At 36.6% G+C, this 24,286-nt stretch overlaps 1 protein-coding gene and 1 long non-coding RNA gene across 2 annotated transcripts; both read left to right on the forward strand.

The window, feature by feature from the left end:
• Positions 1-3,384: 3,384 nt before the first annotated feature.
• LOC114537991 lies at positions 3,385-4,694 on the forward strand. The gene is made up of 3 exons (XR_003688664.1): positions 3,385-3,462; positions 3,625-3,690; positions 4,496-4,694. It is a non-coding gene; the product is annotated as an uncharacterized LOC114537991 (long non-coding RNA).
• Positions 4,695-6,356: 1,662 nt separating this feature from the next.
• On the forward strand, positions 6,357-23,215 carry LOC114538017. Its single transcript, XM_028559128.1, has 13 exons — positions 6,357-6,366; positions 7,689-7,790; positions 8,136-8,255; positions 12,133-12,255; positions 12,887-12,949; positions 13,937-14,053; positions 15,717-15,839; positions 16,453-16,557; positions 16,901-17,149; positions 17,739-18,475; positions 18,710-20,167; positions 21,373-21,396; positions 22,744-23,215. The coding sequence occupies exons 1-13, from the start codon at positions 6,357-6,359 to the stop codon at positions 23,086-23,088; spliced, it is 3,576 nt and encodes a 1,191-aa protein (XP_028414929.1). The 3' UTR covers positions 23,089-23,215.
• The last annotated feature ends 1,071 nt before the right edge of the window (positions 23,216-24,286 follow it).

Raw genomic sequence — 24,286 nt, forward strand, 5'->3', positions numbered from 1 at the left:
TTGAATGACTTTCCCAAGGGGCCCTTCAGATTCTTTCTTCACAGGTGCAGGCGACAAGGGTACAGCAACACTTAGAAGCGATTTATTCGAACTAACAGCTGGACCGTTCATTGCATGATTTTCCCAAGGGGCACCTCAGATATTTCTTCATAGGTGCAGCCAACAAGCGCACAGCAACTACTAGGAATCGGCTTCTTTGCACTATTAACAACTAAACCGTTCGTTGCATGACTTTCCCAAGGGACACCTCAGATATTTCTTCATAGGTGTAGCAAACAAGGGCACAGCAACTACTAAGAAGCGATTTCTTAGTGCTTTTCATAATAATTGAACAAAATCTTAGTATTTTTTATAATAATTGAACTTTAGTTAATGCATCTTACCTAATCTCCTCTGTCAACTGTCTTTACTCTTCAGTATTTCTCGCAAGTTGCAAAAATAATCGACGTTCGAATTTACAGGACGAAACCGACGAATGAAGTTTTCGATCAAACCGCCGTATATATCCACAAAACCTTCACCGTTTGATTGTGGGAGAAGATTTAATGAAATAGGTATCACGCATGCGCACTAACAACTATTTATTGAACGTGCTCGAACGTGTTCGTTCTTGTCTGTTCTATGGTACAATTTGCATTTTCACTCATAATATAAAATACTATGGATTGTAGATAGCGTGGGAGTAGCGCACACCGTGGCGCTCACAAATTACCTTTTGTAAACAAAGACGACAGCAATTTAAAATCTCTACAGATATATGAACGGTAACCATATCAGCAATATACTGTGTGAAATAAACTAAAATTGTACACAGCTAACGGTAATGAAGTACCCAGACACTACCGAACGATGTAGATAAATAAACGGTAGCGAAATCGCATGAAAATAAACCGAAATTGCTGAGTAACAAACCGGCAAAGCTCAAGTGCTCAACTATATTAAAATTACCTGAATAAATTAAAATATTTAAGATTCGACGACGTCATCGGCGGTGCATCGTGCACCGCCTGCACCGCCTGCTCCAGAACCCCCCTTCTGTATACTACTTACACACGTACTAAAGCTTTTTATACGCACGTATTAAAGCTTTTTATACGCATGTACTAAAGCTTTTTATACGCACGTATTAAAGCTTTTTATATACGCACGTACTAAAGCTTTTTATACGCACGTATTAAAGCTTTTTATACGCACGTACTAAAGCTTTTTATACGCACGTACTAAAGCTTTTTATACGCACGTATTAAAGCTTTTTATACACACGTACTAAAGCTTTTTATACGCACGTATTAAAGCTTTTTATACGCACGTAATAAAGCTTTTTATACGCACGTACTAAAGCTTTTTATACGCACGTATTAAAGCTTTTTACGCACGTACTAAAGCTTTTTATACGCACGTACTAAAGCTTTTTATACGCACGTATTAAAGCTTTTTATACGCACGTACTAAAGCCTTTTTTACGCACGTACTAAGGGCCTGTTTATATGATCCCGCCTAGCCGGGACGGGACAGTTTCCGAGATCCCGCTTGTAATACAAACACTAATTAGTGTTTATATGACCACTTTTCCATCCCGCCTAGGCGGGATCCCGGCACGTCTTGCCGGGATCCCGCTTAGACGGGACGAGAAATTGCAATATAAACACTCCATCCCGCTTGGCCGGGATGATTCGCGATTAACATACATTAGGAGCATGTGTATATATTGGCATATTCGTTTTCTACAATAAAACATGCCGTCGAAGGAACCTGCACTACAAAATGAACTCCATATAAACACGCCATCCCGCCTAGGCGAGTTTCCCGGCTAAGCCGGATGAAAACATCCCGTCCCGGCTAGACGGGATCATATAAACAGGCGCTAAAGTTTTTCATACGCACGTACGTACGTAGTAAAATTGAAAGAATTTGGTGGCTTTGGTGGCTGCCTATTTTCCTATGCACTTGTTGATCTATATGTTAAATGATAAAAATTTAAAAGCATTTTAAGTTTCTGTTCGTGTACGTGCGTATATAAAAACCGCGTTGGTATATAAACCAGCTTTTTGGCTTTTCCACCATGGCCAGCCCGAATTTTTTGATCAAACAAAATTTTCAGCTTATCTTCTTTGGAAATTGTAAGAATTCAACCGTAGCGGATTCCCTTAACCGATCACTATTCAAAAGGAAATCAAGCGAGGAATATCTTTCGATCGTTAAAAATTCAGTCTGAAACGGAAAGCCCCCAGTAGAAAGAATCATTTCTTTGTAAATTCATGAACACATATCCTGGTTCACAGTCATTACGTGAAAGCGTTTACCGTGTACCTCGACGTTCAAATTCGCTAACTCGAATGCAAAAGATCATCATCTAACCTACATAAATAACCTTTTTTAGTAATCTTAGAGCCTTTTCGAAAAGGGAAACTGCGTAGTTGTCGACGGCCTCATTTTTTGGCGTTTTTCTATAGTCTGTGAAAATTTTTGTTTTATTTGTCGACTATACTTTTAATCTCCGCGCTATTTCGGTTACTAAATCAGTATTTGAGCGTCAATGTGTTGTATCATTTATCCGATCACAAATAGTTGTAGACAACTAAATTCTTAGTCTATGGACAGGGCTGTAGCCAGTGAACTCTATACAACTGGAACGATAACTCCTGACAAACATCCCTATTTATAGCTTGAAGCCAAAATAGTTTTTTTGAGTTTTGAGACGAAATACTTGACGCCAGACGTTGGGCTGTGTGTCAAATTAAAGCTATTGAGAAGTTACATTTGGTGTGGAAATTTCAAGACTTAAACTGCAAAGGAAATATATTTAAAAAAAACAAAAACAATTACAAATCGGCAAAAAACCGGAAAATTTTAAAATATTTTTTAGATATTTCCCTTTAAGCTCAAGTCTCGAAATTTCTACACGAAATATAACTGTTTAATAGCTTTAATTTCATATACGGCTCAACATTAGGCGTTAAGTATTTCGGCTCAAAACTCAGAAAAAGTTAAAAGCACTGGCTTCAATTTTCCTCCCTGGGTTATCATTCCAGTTTGTTTACAGTTCAATGGTTGTAGCTAGAAGCTTAATTGGGGGGGGGGAGGGGGGGTGTATATTCATAATGTGATCTTATGCCCGACTAATTTCTTTTGTGTGGCTATTGTTCCTGCGGTAGATAAACATGAATATATGAATATACACACCCCTCAATTAAGCGGTCTAGCTAGCTGTCTGTGGAGGCCTTTATTTCGATGTGTAGAATAGCATTGTATATATGTGCTGCCGAAAGAATACTGTTAACGCTGGGCTATAATAGTTTTGAATTGCAGCCTGAATAGAATCAATCCCAAGTGGAAAATGTCGCGGAATTTAAAAATTAAAAAACTAAGTGATTGCATCTTTAGATAGATCACTGATAATGAAAGCAACTGTAGTCTTGGTCTGGATCGTATGTCAGGCAGTGACAGGAATCAAGCCACAGGGTAAGTAGACAGAAAAAGAAACGAATTCCAAATAAAAAAATTCCAATTTCAGTATGCCTTTTCCGAAAATGTCCTATAGCGCGGAAGCCATCCATTCTAAATTTAGGTGTTCGCCACTTTAACACGCTTCTTTACTAAACTGAACTATATATTTATGTATAGAATGTACTTCTGAAAGAAAAGGAGGGGCTAATCAGATTTATACTAAAGATGCTGGTAGTTCTTCAGGTGAACATTATCTTATTCTCGGCGGTTTTTAATAATTCTTTAGAAGCGTTTTAGCAAAAGTTTGCCGAGTTATACAGGTGTTCCAATTCATGTGTATTGTCACTCATGAATATAATATATAGTAATACTGCATGAATATACAATTATAAGCTGTTTAAAATGCCAAAGAATCTAAATGATTTTTTGCATAAGAACAAAGCAGATTTCTTCGGAAATTCCTAACTGTGTTGCAATTTTTCTCACATCCTGTGTTAAAAGTAATTTAGGTTTACATCAGTTTAGTAATCTTCATGGTCAAGTTTAACGACGTATGCCACAGCAGAAATTTTACTCCTTTTGCGGAAAGCAGGAAATATGTTTAAAAAATAAAGATGAGAAACGGAATCTAATTTTTTTACAGTTACACTACATCTACCTCGCCGTGATAACTCGTGATATCTTAAAGACGATGTCCAGTCGTAATGTAAATTTCTTATCTCGCACATTGTTAGTTCACTATATAGTTTTGAATAAATAAGAGCTAAAGTAAACATGCGTAATTTATGCGACTTTCTAATCTGCGTCCCGGCATTGTCATCAGCAGAACTGATGAGTAAAACCCGGTCGGATATATACCCTTAAATACCATATATCCAATAATTTATTAAAATTTATCAATATATCAGACGTGATTACACGCGTTCATTGTTTTGCAATGCAATGACTAATTATTTCAAGAAATGACGAATTATTTGAAGTATTTCAAGTAAAGCCCCATTCATCCTACTCGAAGAAATGGCCTTATGGTAATAATCTTTGCTTTTAGCTTGTGACACGAAGGATCCAAACATTTCCAAAATTGGACGAACCAGTACGACGATGACAGTATTCGTGGACAATGACCTGCATTACTTAGTTTGTTATAAAAAGGCAGATGAAACCGAATGGTCATTCAAAGAAATCAACAATAATAAAACGGATTTGTATGAATTAGCCGTGTGTACCGAGTACACTATCGGTCTTGCTTCGAGTGAAAATGAATCTTGTAACAAAAGATTATCTGTAAAAACGTGTACGTTTTTCTTAACAAACTCAATGATTTCATTTGGGTATTTACTGAAAGTCTTTGACAAAGCTAAAACATTATATTTTTCACGCACTTTCATGCAAAACTTTCGAGAGTGTGACACGTGCACGTGTAGGCTCTTTAATTTGTCCGATATATTTTGCTGAATAGTGGATACTAAGCGATAAAGCCCGCGGTCGAGATTATCGTTCAATTCAAGGTTCTCTACTTGCAAGCTGGGTCAATGCTGCTACGCATCTAAACGAACTGTATTCTTACTATTTTTCTATTCTATTTTTACTCTAATATATACTTCTATTCATAGCTTGCGCATCGAACACGGATTGCGGGAGCGCGTTGAAATGTCTTCACTGCAATTGTGCGTGTGAGAGTCGTGAGAGTATAAATTGCAAAGGTTAGTAATTTTCTTTTCATTCTTCTTTGTGCTAACCTAACATGATGTGTGCCAAGCTGTTACATGCTTCGACCAACAGTCAGCATTACGTTGCCTCAAAATTCTGCTTTCTTGGGTAAAAAAGGTTTTGAGAAGAAGGTGTTCCACTGTGCAATATTGTTGCTCTTGTGCCATATCGCCTTAGGTATTGGCTATTAAAGCATTATATTATGTGGTTTACTGGCATGCCAAACTCAAATGACCCCTAAATTAAAGCGATGTCAATAAAAGCGAACAATATTTCTAAATGAATTAGAGATAGACTTTATTTTCAAAGAAATTCAAAACATGAGCAGAACCGATGCTGACTTTATTCCACGTATAAATATCGAATTAATTTTTAATGATAGTAATTGAATATCGAATGAAATCTATCCTGCATAGAAATATATGAATTTCAGTTCGTTTTATCGAAACACCTGGTATAGCCTTTTGCCCATTAATATTGTGATGTGTAAGCATTAGACTTTCTTTCTTGACTTCGATTAAGGCGGTCCAGGAATTTATAATACAGAACGAACGAGCAGCACGTTGAAGGTTTTCTGGAACCATCTGGATGATAGCATTTCAGGATATACTGTTGGGTATATGGAATTGAAATTGTCTGGATCAAATGATTGTGCACTCGATGAAGTAACAGAAGTTCGTGGGGGAATGAACAATGCTCTCCTGGTTGGTTTGAAATCATATACAGAATACACAGTTGCCGTTAAAGCACTTGATCGTCTTGGAGTATGGGGACATGCTGTGACTGCAAAAACAGGTGAGTTTATCTCAGTATTTATATTATTAATAATCTATATTATTTTAGTATTTATATTATTAATAATTCTATAACGACTTCAAATTTGCATAGCATGACCAAATTGTCAGGCTGGCTATGCCACTGATAACTCGGCGGATAGCTTTGTACAGCCAAAAATATAAAAATTGTTTTTTACATAATAAGCCTCGTTTCCAGTTGCGCGAAGGCGCGCTTACTATGTTTCGCAAGGTCTATAGCCTCCACCTTCAAGGCTTTTTAAGCTCGAATACGGGAGTTCTATTTTCTCTATTTTGAATCTTTGTTTAGCGAAAATATACGAGCAAAGAAATCCTTTATCTTTTCCAGAATACCCCGGCTAAACACCGCAGAAATTGGTGTTTTTGAAGTTTTACCCCGAAAATATGATCACTGGTTCACAATTGTGCATTCTGTATCGATATCAAAGAGAATACTATATAATAATTTTAAAATGAATACGCATTCTGCAATCTTTTGTCAGCTTATCGTGCACATCTGACAGCTGTCAAATGGCCATTTTAAGACTTAAAGTATACACAAGGTTATTAATTCAATTCGTTTTTGCCGTGTGCAAGACATATTTGGTTGAGTGTTTTTAAATCCCAGTTTTTCTCACCAGGTTTGAAGCCTTAGTATTGTGAATTGCAGCTAAGTGTATTTCAATGGTGTCCCCCGGCTAGGTTTATATTTAACAATTATTCCCCGAAGGGAGGTGATTATCGTTCGCTTATCTCTTTGTAAGAAGCGGTCACAAAACGGCTATATCCGCCATTTTGAAATTTGTTATATTCACCTGGGGCCGGATGTTCGAAAGGCGTTTAGCTTAAACGGTGGATAAGCCAAAGTTTAAGAATACTCTCATAGATATTGTGAATGACTGAACCTGCATCTTATGCATTTAATATGTACTTCCATTGACAATTAAACCATTTACATCGAAACATTTCAGCTCAGTTGTTCAATAAATAGATAATTTTATTTTCCATTTTTGACTTATCCACCGTTTAAGCTAAACGCCTTTCGAACAACCGCCCCCTGGGGCCGGTTGTATCAAGCCCGTTTACCTTAAACGTTGGTTAAGTTCAAAATAGAAAGCAAGTCTATCGTTTTATTCATGAAGCAAACTAAATGTTTTTAACCCTAATACAAAGATACTGTTTACAACTATATATTCAGTGCATAAAATTCAAGTTGACTCATTCAAGAGAGATGTAAGAGTGTTATTTAATTTTGACTTATCCGCCGTTTAAGCTAAACGGCCTTGATACAACCGGCCCCTGGGGCCGGTTGTTCGAAAGGCGTTTACCTTAAACGGTGGATAAGCCGAAGTTTGAAAATACTCTCATAGATCTTGTGAATGACTGAACCTGCGTCTCATGCATTCAATGTGTACTTCCATGGACATGCAATTAAACTATATTTACATCGAAATATTTCAGCTCAGTTGTTAAATTGTTAATAAAAAACCAAATTGTTAATTTGGTTTTCTATTTTTAACTTATCCACCGTTTAAGCTAAATGCCTTTCGAACAACCGGCCCCTGAAGGTAAATATAACAGCATAATACGAAAAATTTGACCGATCAGAATGTAGGATTTGTTATATTCACTTGTGCAAAAATACTAAGAGGAAATATTATGGGATTTATTTCAACATTATTATTGGAAATGAAAGACCGGTAGACCATGATATCTAAATCCTTCGTACTGTTTTAGCTTGTAAAACAAAGGACGAATGCAATGACCCTCATGCAATATGCCTAAACGGTGATTGCGTGTGCGAAGATGGATATATTTTGAAAGGCGGTAATTGCAAAGGTAATTTGTATTAAATAATTTCAGATACCGTATGTCTCCTGTGGTAGCGATATATAAATTAATACTCTAAGTAAAGCGTTCATATATGAACGTGAATATATTCACCCCAATATTTACGAATTTTGCTTGAATATTTAAGAGTGTAATTTCACGTTTTCTTTACTTTCGTTCCAAGTTGCCTTTTAAAGCCTTTTGACCGTTAAATAAAAACATTACATGCTTCGTATCGTCAAACTGCTGATCCTCTCTCTTGCACTTAATAATTGTCACCAATATTTTCACAATAATTTGTTATCGATGCATCATGAACTGTTCTTAAAACGAACTTTATGTGCTTTTTGGAAGAAATAACATGCGATGATCATCCATGTGGCAGTATTGGGATATGCGAGGAAATCACAGGAGATGAAAAATTCGAATGTAAATGTCCGCCTGACTCGTTTGGAAATGGATACCATTGCTACGGTAAGTTATTATCTGGACATTTCAAAGAGGAAAAGAGGGAGGAAGATGATTCGCTCTTACCTTAGCGTCATTAAAGGTCTGGGGACCTGAATTGATCACGCTTGATGATTTAATATCTCATTCCAAAACCTTAATTTTCATCAAATTTAACCATAACTTGCCACTTATATATATAAAATTATTTCATATACTATTTCATATATAAAATTCGAACCTTCAACATGCATAAAGGCCTTTTTGAGTGTTTTCGTGTATGTGCAATTTGCAATTTGCATCAACAGCTATGATCGTAAAAAAGAAAACTTTTTGCTTCCGAGCGTAGCGACGCAGCGCACTAATCGTGGTAGTGGAGCTCTTACCACGTGACCGCCGAATTTATAACTGCTACAATCTCGATTTGTGTCATTTTGTATTTCAAAAACGGGCCAAAACTATAAGTTAGGATATTATTTTTTTTCTTCGCAACATGGCAACTTTTATAAACGGGCATGAAGTGAAAAGTAATAATGCGAAATTCCAAGTAATGTTTGTGAAGAAGAAAGGATATATAAATCACGTTGTTGTTGTATACTTCTGGCATGCATGATCGGCAAAATTTTGAATATTTCAGGTAAGGATCGATGTCTTTATCTCTTTCTCATCGCTCGTATCTGACGGGTGATATACGTGAAAGAATTTTAATTATTTTATCCAGAACTGATGTTTATACTTGTATTAGTAATTTATTGATTTAATTCTTTCTATAACACGGGAGGTTTAAACTTCAGGAGGTGAGTAGTATGAAGTTATAATGACTTTATAGTGTCATATGTGAGAGTGTATGTAAAAGCTCTGATCGGACACTTAGTTTTAGACTGTATTTTAGACTATATTTTAGACTATGTTTTAGAATAAAGAGTATTTACAAATTACAGACACCGTTATCACAGCTGTAGTACCTTCAGTGCTGTCTGTTGAGACGACAAATAGTGTCAGTAGAGCATGAGAGGGTGATCATACATTTTTGCATGAATCAACAGTATTTTATCATTGAAATCTTTCCTCAATATTTGTAGAAGGTAATATTATGGTGAATGTGTTGTTCACAAAATGCTACCTGCTACTGCAATTGATGTTGGGGGTGAATTAGAGCAAGTTTGACCTATGATATATACAGCCCTTGTTACCACTTCGTAGAAAAGCATCGATGGACATGAAACAAAAATAAAGTTATAGTAAACTACAGTTATTGCAAAGTGAATCAAGGTGTTCGGAAAATGCAGATTCTATACCCAAATTTACTGCATTATCATCATGTCTGCAAAAATCAAACAGGTTATATTGTCACTGATTCGTATAATTCATATTCACCTCAGCATTTTAAATATGAAATTGGCTATATATATTGTTTCTCTACTGATTAACACGAAAGATTTTTAATTAATAGCTTAATTGATTGATGCATGGAGTCTTAGGCATTATAGATTTGTAACTTGTTATAGTCAGTTTTATCGTACCGTTATCAGTTTATGATTGTTATATTGCATCAATTAAATTTTGTTATAAATTATTTTATTTATTTCTACATACTAAAGTTTCCCTTATAATCATGGCAGCTAGGTTTTATTAATTAACTGTATACTTCTGGTTCTTTCTCCATTCAGAGACATTTACTGATTTTACAAAGAAACAAAAGAATTTTAATTCTGAGCTTCGGCAGCAATCTTTCCTTGTGATAAGAACTTCTTGTCTCAAAATTGCAAACTTCGTTTTGCGAAAACTCGTGCAAAGCAGTGCAAAACTATATCATCAAGAGATTTTGTTCAAGAGTTATTTCAATTTTTGCATAATTTTCGATCGTAAAATATATTTTAAAATGAACGCGAAGCGATACTTGATTAACGTCTATTATATTAACTTTGACGGGCATTGTGGTGTATTATACGGGCTAAAATGATAAATTTGCCGGGCTAAAATATATTTTAGCCCGCTGATCTAAGCCAATCAGAAGAAAGGGAACTTTGTATCCAACCAATCAGAAGTAGGGGTTGTTTTTACATTGATGCTAAAAATTCATTTCGTATGCTTTCGATTTGTCGGTTTGTTTATGTCAGTGTTACTGTTATACTAAAATAGTTTAAAATGGCAGAATTTACCGAAGAGGCGTGTTCCCAATCGTCGCAGTTGGATGAAGAAGAGCTGCAAAAACTCGAGGAGGACTCAGTACCGAAAAATACGAAAAAACAAACGTTGTGGGCCATTAGTAAATTCGAGCAGTGGTGCCAAAGGAGACGGATTGTTTGTGACCTTGCTGTCGTAGACGCTACTGAATTGAGCGGTATTTTGAGGAGATTTTATGCAGAAGTAAAAACCAAAAAGGACAAAAAGGATCTCACACCAAGTGCTTTGACTGGTATTCGAGCAGCTATTCACCGCAAAATTACAAGCCACCCCATTTCAAGACCCATCAACATACTAAAATATCCCGAATTTTTGCAAGCGAACAAAATGTTCGAAGCTGTTTGCAAGTCGTATTACAAGAAAGGAAATCCGAAGCCAAAGCACAAGAGCCCAATCGAAAGTGGAGATATGCAAAAACTAAAGTCTTATTTTTCGTGTGAAAGTCCTGAAAAGCTCGTTGAGTTTGTGTGGTTTAGTCTGTGTTATTATTTGGGCGGAAGAGGCAGGGAAGGTTGGCGTGACCTGACGAAAGATTCCCTCGAGTTTAACAAGGACGACCAAGATAAAGAATATGTTATAATTAAGCACACAGAGCAGACCAAGAACCACGAAGGCGGCTATAAACAAAAAGACCAAGATTACTCAGATGTAAGGATGTATGAAATACCAGGTTCAAAACTAGATCCTATAGCTGCACTAAAATTTATGTTCACAAAACTTCATCCGGATTGGGGAGCACTTTTTCAAACTCCACTGCTAAACTTCGATATGTCAGGGATTTGCTGGTTCAAGAACGAGCCAATGGGAAAAAATACAATTTCTCAATTAATGCCCAAGATATCGAAAAAGGCAGGCCTTTCGCAAGTCTACACCGCACACTGTGTACGGGCCTCAACTATAACAAGTCTGCATCAAGCCGGGGTGGATGCCAAACAAATTTGCGCCATTACGAAGCACAGAAACGAACAAAGCTTGAATTTTTATATCAACGATAGCTCAAGTTCACAGAAACGTGTTTGTTCCGGTATCCTCAGTCGTTCACTTACATCAGGCGAATCTCTGGGTTGTGAAGAAAATGCCCACATTACTTCGGTCAACGATACCGGATTAAATGTCAGTCTGTCTTCGTCCTCAAACGAAACCCATTCAGTGCAGGAAATTTTAGCGAACTGTCAGTTTAACAATTGTGTTATTAATATTAATTCCGCTAAATGACTCTAGTTATTTCTTAATGTTAAGAGAAGCTAGAATAAAATTGTTGTTATTTTGAACTGTTTAACTATTTTCTACTGCAGTAGAATTTTATATACTTATAACGGTACAATTTTGAAATAAATCTGCAAGTATTGTCGCCAAATTGAATGAAGTGTTTCCCCATTGCGTAGTTTTTTTATATAAAAATTGCCCTTTAAAGTTAATATAATAGTAATAGAGTTGATGTTCTTGGGCATAAATGTGTTTTTGGCCCTCCTCGGAACACATTTTAACCCTCGCTACGCTCGGGCTAAAATGAGTTCGGAGTCGGGCCAAAAACACATTTATGCCCAAGAACATCAACTCTATTGTTATATTATAGCCAAAGCCAACCCTGCTTCACCTTAAAGTAGTTTACTTTTTCTTTTATTCATTTTCACCTCGATTTGTTAAACTCTGTTTAATTCTATGAAATTGGTGATTACTAGCTTTTATGCAATTTGAATACGCATGTCGTTCTTAGACTCGCCATGTTACAAAGCTCCTTGCCAAAATGGTGGAGTTTGCGAAAAAAAAGATAAAAATGGATACAAATGTATTTGCCCAATTGGCTTCTCTGGGGTTAGCTGCGAGCGTCATGAGATAGGTATGTATATATAAATGTTGCTACAGGGAATATGCTGACAAATTTTCGAATTTATTATATTCATTTTGAAATCAATGGTGTTTATTGCAATTTGATTGGTTAAAAACAGTGTGATTAATTCCAAAATCGCAATATTTTTGAGCATTAATCACATCATTTATAAGCCAATCAGATTGAAGCTCTGCACCACTATAACCAATCAGATTTAGTATTTCAGTGTAACTATCCAATCAAATTACAGGGAAAAATGGAACAAAATTTTATTATTTTGAATTTTTAAATGCCCGGCAAAATTTCTTGACAAAAAGAAATGAAAATTACTCACATTTTACACCGTTTACAATTCTTTCCAAGCCAAGTTTTGTATGATTTCAAAATGAATATAATAAAATGGAAATTGCACTTTGTGTCGTGCAATTCTGCTGTGAAATCAAACTTTTGATTACAAATCACACACTTTTGATTACTAATCACACGTTTGATTTTACACCAAATTGCACTCCACTCAGTACAATTACCATTATTAATAAAAACAAAAGCTAGCCAAATCTATTTCAAGTATCTGTATTGTGACAGTCATACCTCTGTCTCTTCAACTCACAGTTCCAAATGCCACATACTACTTTTTCAGAGCTTTCCTGTGATGGGCGAACTGTGGATATTCCTTTCTGTGAAAACAGTGGAGCACCTACTGGTAAATACCGACAAGTTTCTTTGTTGATACGTTTAAATTTGTGAGCGCAGGGACCGGTTGTATCAAACCCGTTTAACTTAAACGGTGGATAAGTCAAAATTAAATAACACTCTTACAACTCTGTTGAAAGAGTCAACTTGAATATTATGCACTGAATATGTAGTTTTAAACAGTATTTTTGTATTAAGGCTAAAAACATTATGTTTGCTTGTTGAATAAAACGATAGACTTGATTTCTATTTTGAACTTATATCCACCGTTTAAGCTTAACGGGCTTGATACAACCGGCCCCAGGTGAATAGTTTTGTTTTTGTCTATCTTGGATTAAAACGGCTGAGTTAGGGCATACATAATATTTATATTTCTCCCCCATCTCAGACTCTCTCACAATATCGACCCATACAAGGTATTATAAATTTAATTACAGTTCTATTATTAGCCGATTTTTTATTCTTTCACAGAGGACTAGACAGATTCGTGGGTTGAATTTGATCAGTAGCCTTGATTGATTTTTTTTAGTACTATGATGCGTTTGGCCGGTTGTTCAAAAGGCATTCAGCTTAAAGCGACAATAAGTTCAAAATGGAAAAAAAAATAATTATCTATTTATTAAACAACTGGACTAAAATATTTCTACGTAAATAATTTTTAATGAAACTGAAAATTCGTGTTTAATGCAAAATTTATAGGATTCAGTCATACCCAAGATGTGTGAGAGTATTATTTTGTAAACTTTTGCTTATCCACCGTTTAAGCTAAAGGCCTTTGAACAACCGGTCCCTGATCAGTGGAAGTGATTAGGGTATATTTCTGAAAAAAGTTCTAATTGCTAAAGTTGCTATACCCCCGCTACCTCCCACCCCCCGCAGTACTATTTTTCGGGAGAGGAAATCCTGCCCTTTAATCCCCATATCCACGGCTGTTTCACCATAAACTCTACTGTCTTGTTGATAGCATAGAACACAATGTCTTATTTTTCATCTATAGAAACGTGCAATGATACGCCATGTAAGAACAACGGTATATGTCTGCCTGTACGTACTGGTCAATTCAAGTACAAATGCAAATGCAAATCAGGGTATACCGGGCGTACATGTGATACAAGTAAGTAGAATTTTTCTACCGAGTAAAGCTTTCCATCCCTTTTTTGCATATAGAGTTTTAGAGAATATATTTTCAGGCGTGGATCTGGATCGTATCGACCACGGTCAGATTTTCCCATCTAGAATTTTTTAGCTTCATCTTTTTGGATACGAAATGCAATCTAATATTCACACATTATTTAGAATTACATATTAATTCTTTGAATCACACCAAAACTAAGGAAATATATGTCTAAAGCAAATAATTTGAGTAATATCTTTCGTAATCGTTGCCATATTATTACCAATTCTTGCTAAAAGTGGGAGCAAATTCCCAAATATTATTCCTTGTTTCATAGTATGATTGTTCAGTTTCCGAACGCTTGCCGAATTGTCCCGAGTATGTTCGGAAGCTAGTTGTGCATTCAGAAGCTGCGATCACAGCACCTAGTTGACACGGTCAGCGTGCAGATTATTGCGCAGTTGTTACTAAATATAGTAACGTTTGGACACGGTGCAGTGTAGCAAACCAATCACAGGGCAAGCTTTTGCCACGGTAAGACACAGTGGCCTGTTTTTGATTGCGCAATAAGCATGATAAACAAGAAAGTTCGGATCTGTAAGGGCAGGTATTATCTCATTTTTACCTTCTAATAAACCTTTTAATTCGGTTATTTGCTCCCTTGCCTCTGTAAGTGCAACAGCTGCTTTAGTCATAGTTTGCTGGATGTTTGCCAGTCTTAGGTGGAACGGTGGTCGAAGTTTGCCCCACAACTCGTGGTTTACAATTGGGACTTTCATTTTCTCACAGTTCACGGGTCGGGCATACTGTTCAAATTTCTGTTTGAGCTTCTCATCCTTTAGTTTCTCTTTAGTTTGTTTGCAATATTTGCCAAAAGCTTATCGACGTCTGGAGCCGTTGGGTCACCTCTGTTGAGTCTCTTTTTCGAACCCTTGCAGTAGCTTGTCGTTGGCGCCGTACGCGTAAGCGCCATCTTGGCTTTCTCCTTCGTCTCCGTTTGTCGCAAGCATGGCTGATAGTTCTGCGTCTGAACATCCAGAGTTCCGTCATGAATTGGCGAACCAGTGCGCTGCTTTTTGTTCCGAGGCCCTGGTGGAGCGGAGCAGTCAAGTTTTGTTTTACTATGTTTCTTTTCCCTTGCATCGGTGAAGCTTTGGGGAGAGGAGCTGCACGGTGTAGTCGCTCGAACGCTCCCCCGCTAAAACTTCAACTTCTTCTTGGAGCCCTTCGATGGCTTTCCACATTTTACTGGACATCGGTTGTTTGTCGCTTGTGTTGTTAATCTTTGAGGCGCTTGATGTCTCTTCATCTTCGTCTTCCAACAGTTTTACGTCTTCGTCTGAGCTTGGTGCTGAATCTTCCGCGCTGCGTCATTCACCTGCGTGTCTGCCATGTTTGAAACTTGCCGGAGCTTGCTCGCGCAATCTCACGTGATTGCTTTGTGACGTAGACTATGAATGAGTAAAATCCTGTTTTATGTCTTTATCTTTCCGTTAATAATCATTTGCTAATAACTGTAGAGTCCTCGGATTTTGAAATTCCCTAGAACCCCAGTTCATTTGCCATCTTTTGTTTAGTAGGTTACACAATAAGTTGAGCCATTTAAATTGCAGTTTTACAACGCGTGACTTTTCTCAATAAAAATGCTTTTTTTGCTTTGTAGAAATAAATGAGCAATGTAATGAACATGGAGTTTGTAAATTGAAGTTGAAAGAAGAGGGACAATGTCTAGAAGTAGGATGCAATTGCTTCATTAGGTATAGTGGTCAACAGTGTTTAGAGAAAGGTAACTGGTAAAAATAAAAGGTGATAAAAACAATGACTGTATTCAAATATCTTAACTAGGCGCACAGGAACTTATTCTAAGCGTTTGCAGTCTAGATTTGAATATCTTGAGGATCAGATTGAACGTAATCACTCTGCATAAACGGGAAGAAAAAAAATAGCTGAGATTTTTATTAACCTCTTGCAAAATAACGTACCACATAAGCAGTCCGCGATTTTTAGTGGCAAACTTTTTTGGAGCGGAAACTGGTCCCCGCACGCTGCTAATAGGCAAATTAAACTTGAGGACTGCGGAATTAAAGATGTTCTACACTGTTGAACACAAATCCGCACATCAATATTATTGATAGTGAAATTAAGATCAAGAAACTCGGACTTTTTCTTGCTTTCAACTAAACCGGTGCAAGAAAAGCCAACCATGCAGTTTTAAATGAGGCCTGTAAAAATATAGACCCGTTGGAGCTTAAACTCTTTAACTGGGTGAATTTTTCAACCTTAAAAATAGAATTCATATACAATCAATTCGTAGCTTTTAACATATGACCTGCTGACGCCAGGATATAGATTTAGCCACGTTTAGAGAGCATTTGGAGCTGTCCCTATTTTTTTTGTAGCTACAGACTGTAATGACGACAGTGATTGTAGAAATGGTGGAAGATGTGAAGAAAAACAGTGTGATTGTGCTCCAGGTTTTAAAGGTGCTTTCTGTGACGAACGAGGTAGCTAAATATTGTTTGTTACAAATCACAATTGGAACTATAACATAAATATAGCATCACTTTTTTGAAATTCTTGACTCATTGGACTTGCAAAATCTCTTTGCTTAACAAACCCAGGACCAAGCAGAATAGTGTATTCAATTTGAGATACTGTGACGTTTAATGTAACCAAAAGCAAAAAAATGAGACGTTGAATAGGATGTGAAAAAAAACTAATGTCGGAAGGTGTTTGATAAAATAACTGATTAAATATAACTTCATGCATCATTTCCTTCGAATCATTAAAATATTAACATCGTGTACGGAACGTGCTGTAGATTGTAACATTTTTGTTTTTTCACAGAGCATCAATCTTATATTCACTTTCCCCGTATTCATTTTGCTGGAAGATTTCAAGCTGATCAGTCGACTATAAACAATTATCCTGATAATTTTGATACGGAAAGCTTTCCCAAAACAAGCGTGGGATGGAATCCAACCGGGAGCTCCGCATGGCGTTTAAGGGAGACGCGAATTACAAGAGTTTGTTACGCAAATGAAGCTTGCACTTCCTTCGTAAGCGATGACGCGCTGATTAACACCTTACTTGAAGGTATAAAAACTTTTGCCCAGTTCTATTCACCCCTGGACCATGCCCTGAAGAACATCGCAGAAATTGGTTTTTATGAAGTTTCAACCCGAAAATCTGATCAGTTGTTCACAATTTTGCGTTTCAGTATCGCTATCAAAAAGAAAACTGTTGAATAATTTTTAAAAGTTCAATTTTTAATTCTTCTGAATACGCATTCTGCAATCTTTCGACTGTTCATCATACACATCAGGTACCTGTGAAATGGCCATTTTGAGTCTTGAAATATACACAAGGTTATTGATTCAGACGACTCATTTTTGCCATGTGCAAGCTTCAAATCTTTTGTGCAAGACATACTTTGTTCGTTATTTATAAATTTTTTTCAGCAAGTTTGAAGCCTAAGTATCGAGTCTTACCAATTTCCGCTGTGTCGCCCTGAAGCGAAATTCCGGTAAACACGTCTGAAGTTCTAATAGGCAAACTTTGGAATTCACCCCCTTTTTGGCGTTGTGATCCAGTAATTTCGTTTTATAGCAGGTAGTTCAGTTGCATTGGTCTTGGAACTCACTTCATACAGTGTGAAATATGTTTTTGTTTTTTCTTAATGCAGATAGTAATCTTGCTGGAAGTGCGAAGCTGGTTGACCTTGATGTACATTTCCAGGATTCTTCCGCAATTTATGGTTGGTCAATGCAAGTCAGAGACTTCTTTAAAGCTGATTTTCAAAGAGTTGGATTTCGGTATATGTGGCGAAAAATGAAAGCTGGTCATGGTTTGGCTGTTTATGGAGCTGCCTATCAAAGTGTTCTTAAAAACGTTCAGTTTGGAAATAGAAGCGAAGACTCGCGGATAACGAAATACCTTAAAGAACATTTAGAACGTAGTGACAAGAAAGAATTATCAATCCGTTTTAACGTTGACATGTACGATTCTTCAAGTACGACAGCTAACTTTTCTTATGGTAGAATCGTTGGTTCAATTGGAATTTCAGGTCGCGATTCCCCGCCGTATGTTACTTTCGGCCGTATGCTCAAGCCGATTATTGGAACTGGACCAGATTTTTGGTACACTCCTTTTGTTTATGATCAGGAGAAGAAAACCATTTTGATTGACTTGGGCAATAGTTTAGGTATTACAGAAGAAGGCATTCCATTGAAATCAATTGGAAACATGGCCATAGCGTATACAGATAACAATGAGGACGACAATATAAAATGTCCGAAAGTATGGAATCCATTTGGCCGTATATCTTTCAATGACCTGAAAAAGTACACGCTTACATCTGGGGTATTCCAGATTGATGTTGGAGAGCAGGATATAAGTAAGCGTAGAGTTATTTTGGCACAGGTGCGTATATTCGTCATTCTCCATTTTCCATAAATATACGTATGTTCTTCATTTTCCTTAATTTTTGGATTTTTAATAAATTATAACCTCACTGTCACATTTGGAACAAGCCGAAAAGAAGACTAAAGTTTCTATACTTACTCAGATACAGTGCGCTTGTAACAAACCCTGCGTTGTTTTTATGTGGTTTTCAGTACTTGTTTGATGCAATTTTTTGTTCGGTTTCATTGACAGGTAGATGAAAACGGAATGTGTACACAAGTTGTTTTGGCCGAAGACAGACAAGGTGTCGAAATCCACCCCCTCACACGTTGGGTTCACCGCGCTGTGCCAGAAGAGGATGTGAATGTTCGCCTGTTTTTGACTATTTATGGAAAGCCACCTTCCGAAGATGATTCCTTTAATGTAAGTGTTTCCCCCTCTGGATCGATCACCAAAAAGGGACATGGTATTTTTGAATTCAAAACGACCACAAAAGACCCAGACAACGCTAGACTTTTCATCAATGGAGACGTCTCTTTCTTCAAATACTACTTATCCGGGAGAGAGCCACCCGCCGATGATGATGTTAACTCAGCAATTGTCATACTTGTCTGGGACAAGTTTGAGGTTCCAACTCAGCCCAACTGGATCAGGCATGTAAAACCAATTTTCAAACAATATGCGACTTTGTATCCTGTGATGAAAATAAACTTCCTGGACCTTTCAAATTATTTTGAAGTTGTTAAAAACAAATACCCACTCACAAAGATCATGTCGCTCGACGTGGAAGATCCACGTTATATGCCCGTCACAAGAGATTTGTCTCCGGGTAAAGTTCAGATGATTTTAAAGTGGCTACAAGATGACACTCCCAGATATGGATATTCAAATCTTGGAATTGACATGTTCACCCTGAAACACCTTTTACAGACGGCACTTCAGTTGGAACATTCGACAATTCCGCCATACCTGACTGGTTATCTTTCAATAAAGAAGGGTTATAATACTGAGGTAAAAAGCATGCTGAAAGACATTTTAATCGACGAAATGCATCACTTGGCCCAAGTGTCTAACATTTTGAATGCAATTGATGGAAATCCTAATTTGTTTGCTGAACATTTTGTCCCGTCATATCCCAGCTACCTGCCAGGTGGAGTTCATCCTGAAGTTAAAATCACCGTCAACAAGATGTCGATGCTTCAAATTCGTAACGTGTACATGGTTCTTGAAACGCCGTCTAAGGAACTCGAAGAAAATGGACTGATTAATGCTATTGACGAAATAACTAAAAATACTTTATACAATCCTACCAATGCCAAATCTACTTACTCTGAAGACCCGGCGTGCGCTGATGTTTTAACATTGTACAATGACGTTGTTATGAAGAGTGAAAATATTCTAACGAATCATAACACAATTGGTGATTTGTATACCACAATTCTTATCGTGATGGCAAAGCTTCAGTGTGCTGGACTATTAAAATTCGATGGTAAAAAGAATCAGCTTGAAGTTGGTGGGAAAAGTGGAAAGAAAGTGATGAAAGTTTATGATTTTGGGACGGCTGTGCAGGCAATAAAGAACATCGTTAAAGAGGGCGAGGGATCTTCGCCTTGCAATCCGCTGGACCAGAACACCGATTTATCACATTACTACAAGTTTGCATCAATGGCGAACAAACGTCATATAAAAACGATCCAAAAAGATAGCAAGGTTAGTTTAAAAACTCATTTCATTCTCGCTTGATTTTCATCAGTGAAGCCAGAAAAAAAAGGAGTTAATCATATGTGAAAAAAACTTGTACGAAGTTTAGTAATCTGCCTTTACAACTCTACCATTGAGAAACAACTTAAACGAGAGTCACTAGAACAATATAGTATCTAGCTAAGGTGGGCGTTATTATAAAACTCACTATTTCCCGAGGTGTAGCGAACATTAGGTGTTTTGTTATATAGGAACAAAAGCATGCATTTTACAAAACAATCTCATTTAAAAAAAACCACTTTACTTTGTTATGACAAGAAACGCGCAGCAATTTTTCACTTGTTTATCTGGCGGGAAACATTGCATTTATTTAAAGTCATGTGACTACGAATGAACCAATCACATTTAAAATACACAGCACCAACACCGCGGAAAAATGTCTGCGCACGCGCCGAAATATCAAAATATGATGGTAAATCTAAATATCAACTTTTGGAACAAAACATGCCCATTTTTTGATAAAATATAAGTTAAGAAAAGGCAAAAATATACAAGACCGCCAGACAGAACATAAATTAAAAGCCTTCTAGCCTTTTTTTAAGGGGTGGCTTTAGAATATTTTTCGAAAACAAAAGTTTAAACCTAAAAGTTAAGAAAACCCGCGGAAAGTTAAGCTTTCTAATATATTTAAATTGTAAAATACATCTTAATTTTCAATCATTGAGAACACGCAAACGTCTTGTATCTGGCGACATGTTTTTTTTTAATAAAACGTGTCTCAATTAAAAGTTCGGAAACTGTCGTTGCTTATTTGATAAACAAAATGTTTGAGACGAAAAATTTGTTAACAGTAACCTTTTACAGGTGTTTTTGTAGGATGCCACTTCTAGGACTCTCTGGACGTTTTTTCTCTTAGTTTCTATCATGCAATGTTTATTTATGCCCTCGAAATATGGATTTGAAGACACAAATGAAATCACTCCTTTTTGCCGCCATTTTTAGCCTTCGGAAACGTTCGGAACCGCTTTTTAATTAATTTTAATCTCACTTACAGGCAGAATTGACGCGTGCGCAGACGTTTTTCCGCGGTGTTCACAGCACCTATATAGCAATAGCGCATAGCTGGAGAATTGGCAGGGGGGGAATTAGCTCTAATAAATATGGAAGCCCAACATATAACTTTATAAACAAAAATGTTCTCTCTTTTTTTCTAGGTTGAAACCACCGATCCTGATCATGTACGTGTTTAGATCAATGGACGACTTGCGCTTTAGACTAATTTCTTACCTCGGCGATAAAAAGGACATTTTCTGAAAGATCTTACTTAAATTAGTGCAAATGCAAAGTTTGGCTGCGAAATTTTGTAAAGTACGGAAAATATAGCGATGCAAAGTTGTTGATTTTTGTATACTTTTGTATTGCATGCGGAAATGTGTAACTAAATTAGTTACACATTTCCGCACGTAATACAAAAGTATACAAAATTTGCCAACTTCGCGTAGCTATATTTTCCGTATTTTACAACATTTCGCAGCCAAACTTTGCATTTGCACTAATTTAAGTAAGATCTTTCTAGCTGTGATGATTTATTTTCTTCTAGTTACTTCGATCAAAAATTAGTCTAAAGCGCAAGTCGTCCATTCATCATTTTTTATCAGTTTGTTTCTGCGGAAACATTCTCTCTGGAATTTTACCTCTGTGGGCATTCCAGGGCATTCACATATAACAAAATCTAAAGTTCAAGTCAAGTATTCATGTCTTTAGAAATCTATTGTTTTCACAGTCAGTGAACACCAAAATATTAGCATAGCGGGACAAATCGACAGGCTGGCTACGCTACTGTTTGTTTACATTTTGAACATCTATATATTTTTTAAAATACAAAATATTTCGCAAAATGAACGTATATTAGAGCGTATGTGCAGAAAAATGGTAAACATCTAAAATTTGGGAAAAGTTTTATAGAAATTAGGCCCTCGGTTGTTATGAGGAGAACCGATGTACAGAGAGGGACTTGACCTCCACTTTAAATGACAGCTGTAGCAATATATTTCTAAAGTCTCAATATGATTCGGGAACTTTTTATAGTATTCTATACAAACAATTTATTATCACTTTGCTTTGAATATTTTTGCACGGTGAGAACAGGAATTTATTTACATTTAGTTGGGTTGGCAGATTTATGTAGATGTGTTTTACCCTTTCATTAACCCGTACGATGGATGAAACAATTATTAGGCATAATAGAAGTAAAGACCGTCTTGTTAAGGTAGTCTACTAAACTGGAAATTCAGATTTTCCTGTTTTAAAATGTTCGAAAGATACAATATTAAATATAGAAAAAAAACAGGAATAAAAAAACCCGTTTTATTAGGGTTTTATTCTGAGCACACAAAATGGGGTTGGTTGGCTTATTCTATTGTCTCATTGTTCTATTTTATTATTTTCTATAATTTACGATAAAACTTTTTTTTTCGCCACATTTAAGCGATGGCGACAATCCTAAAGAGTCGCATCTTTATTTTTAATTTCATGTGTGCATATTTTCATGTTATTTGTATTTTGAAACTGTGCTCTTTCTATAGGAGTGCCTTGGGTCGAAAGCAAGTACATTCGCGTACATAGGGAAAAAACTGCCTTTCGATGAAGATGGTATTTGGCCCATCGTGAACAATCCGATGATGTCGATGTACAAGGAGGGCAGCCGAGTCGAAATTTTGGCAAAATTATTTAGCAAGTCATATTGGAGATTGTTGAAGTTATTGCAAAATGTTTTTGATGGAAAAACCTACTTGTTTGGGGATTCTGTAGCAAAAATGAAAGACCTGCTTATTCATGGCAACAGTTTGGTTCAGATGCCAATTGAAGAAAACGGAAATCCCGAAGTGGGTCCGAATGCAGGACCAATCTACCCAACCAACGAACCTTGAAAGTCGGATGAAAAGAATCAGAAAGACGACGGCAGTGTTACTGCATTATATTACTTTATTACTTTAAGTTATAGTTACAAATTTTCAGACTCTTTTAGCTCAACATATATCAGATATGAACGTTAAAAACTGGTTGATTTATTGTTTGTAGCCAATTTTTGATTGTGAGTTTCATAAATGTAACGTATTGAAAACTCCCTAGTTAATGATGCAGTTACCGTCAACTTAATTCATGTTGAAAATCCAAACGAGGGTACAAAATGGTCTGAAATTAATTCGAAAAGCGATCGGTGATTCGTATTCAGACCAAAGATGAAATCTAATTAGCTCGAGCTTTGATTGTTTCGATTGCAAAACATGAAAACGATTGTAGAGATCGACCAATACGAAATTCTGACAGACCGTTCCAAGCACAATTGGCATATGAGTTGCACGAAAAGGCCGATGTTTCGCTAGAGTTGGGTGGTTTGGAGGAAGTGAACCAATTTCAGATGTTTTTTCACAATAATCATTACGATTTAATTACAAGTATACCGGCTTTTTTCTTGCAAAAAAAATATTGTCTCGCACGTAAAAAAGGACACAAAATACGATAGAAATTTCGATAATCGTTGTCCTGGAGCATGTTGATTATCTTATTCTCAAACTTGTCTGTTTGTTTCGTGGTTCCCTTGTGCTGGTTGTGTGCGTTTTTGGAACTTCTTGCGGCTAACCACTGTTATAGTTGAAAAACTTTCAGGATGTGTGTCATGCCATCTTAGGTAATCGTCGGATATACGAAAGATCACGAACGGTACGTTGGACACTACTTCTGGAAAAATTTTGTTGTTGAAAAATTGTTTTGCCAAGATGAAAAAACACTACTGATTATGCTACTGACTAAGACTGTTAAGTGACATGGACGGAAATCCAGGCGTTAGGAATATAAATGATATAGATGATTCCGCCTGTACGGTACATGCTAATCAGGATAATGATTTAATATTTTATATGAATGCTGGTAAACAGTGTATATATAGCTATGTTATTGTAGCTATGTCATTGTAAGCCAGGTTTCGACAGAATTCCAAATAGACTTATCAAACTAGCAGGAGAAGTCATACATGACTCTCTGCTACACATTTTTAATCTTCTATTAGCTACTGGGGTCTTTCCATGCAGACGACCTGAAGTATGCGAAGGAACACCAATTTACAAG

This window comes from Dendronephthya gigantea, unplaced genomic scaffold, assembly GCF_004324835.1.
Source record: "Dendronephthya gigantea isolate DGI-Jeju-01 unplaced genomic scaffold, DenGig_1.0 000172F, whole genome shotgun sequence".
NCBI lineage: Eukaryota > Metazoa > Cnidaria > Anthozoa > Malacalcyonacea > Nephtheidae > Dendronephthya > Dendronephthya gigantea.

Bases quoted from the DNA above. Each gene is read 5' to 3' on its own strand.
- LOC114538017 (XM_028559128.1), top strand. The intron at 15,840-16,452 runs GTAACTGGTAAA...TTTTTTTTGTAG, and splicing joins TCAACAGTGTTTAGAGAAAG to CTACAGACTGTAATGACGAC. The intron at 21,397-22,743 runs GTACGTGTTTAG...CTCTTTCTATAG, and splicing joins AAACCACCGATCCTGATCAT to GAGTGCCTTGGGTCGAAAGC.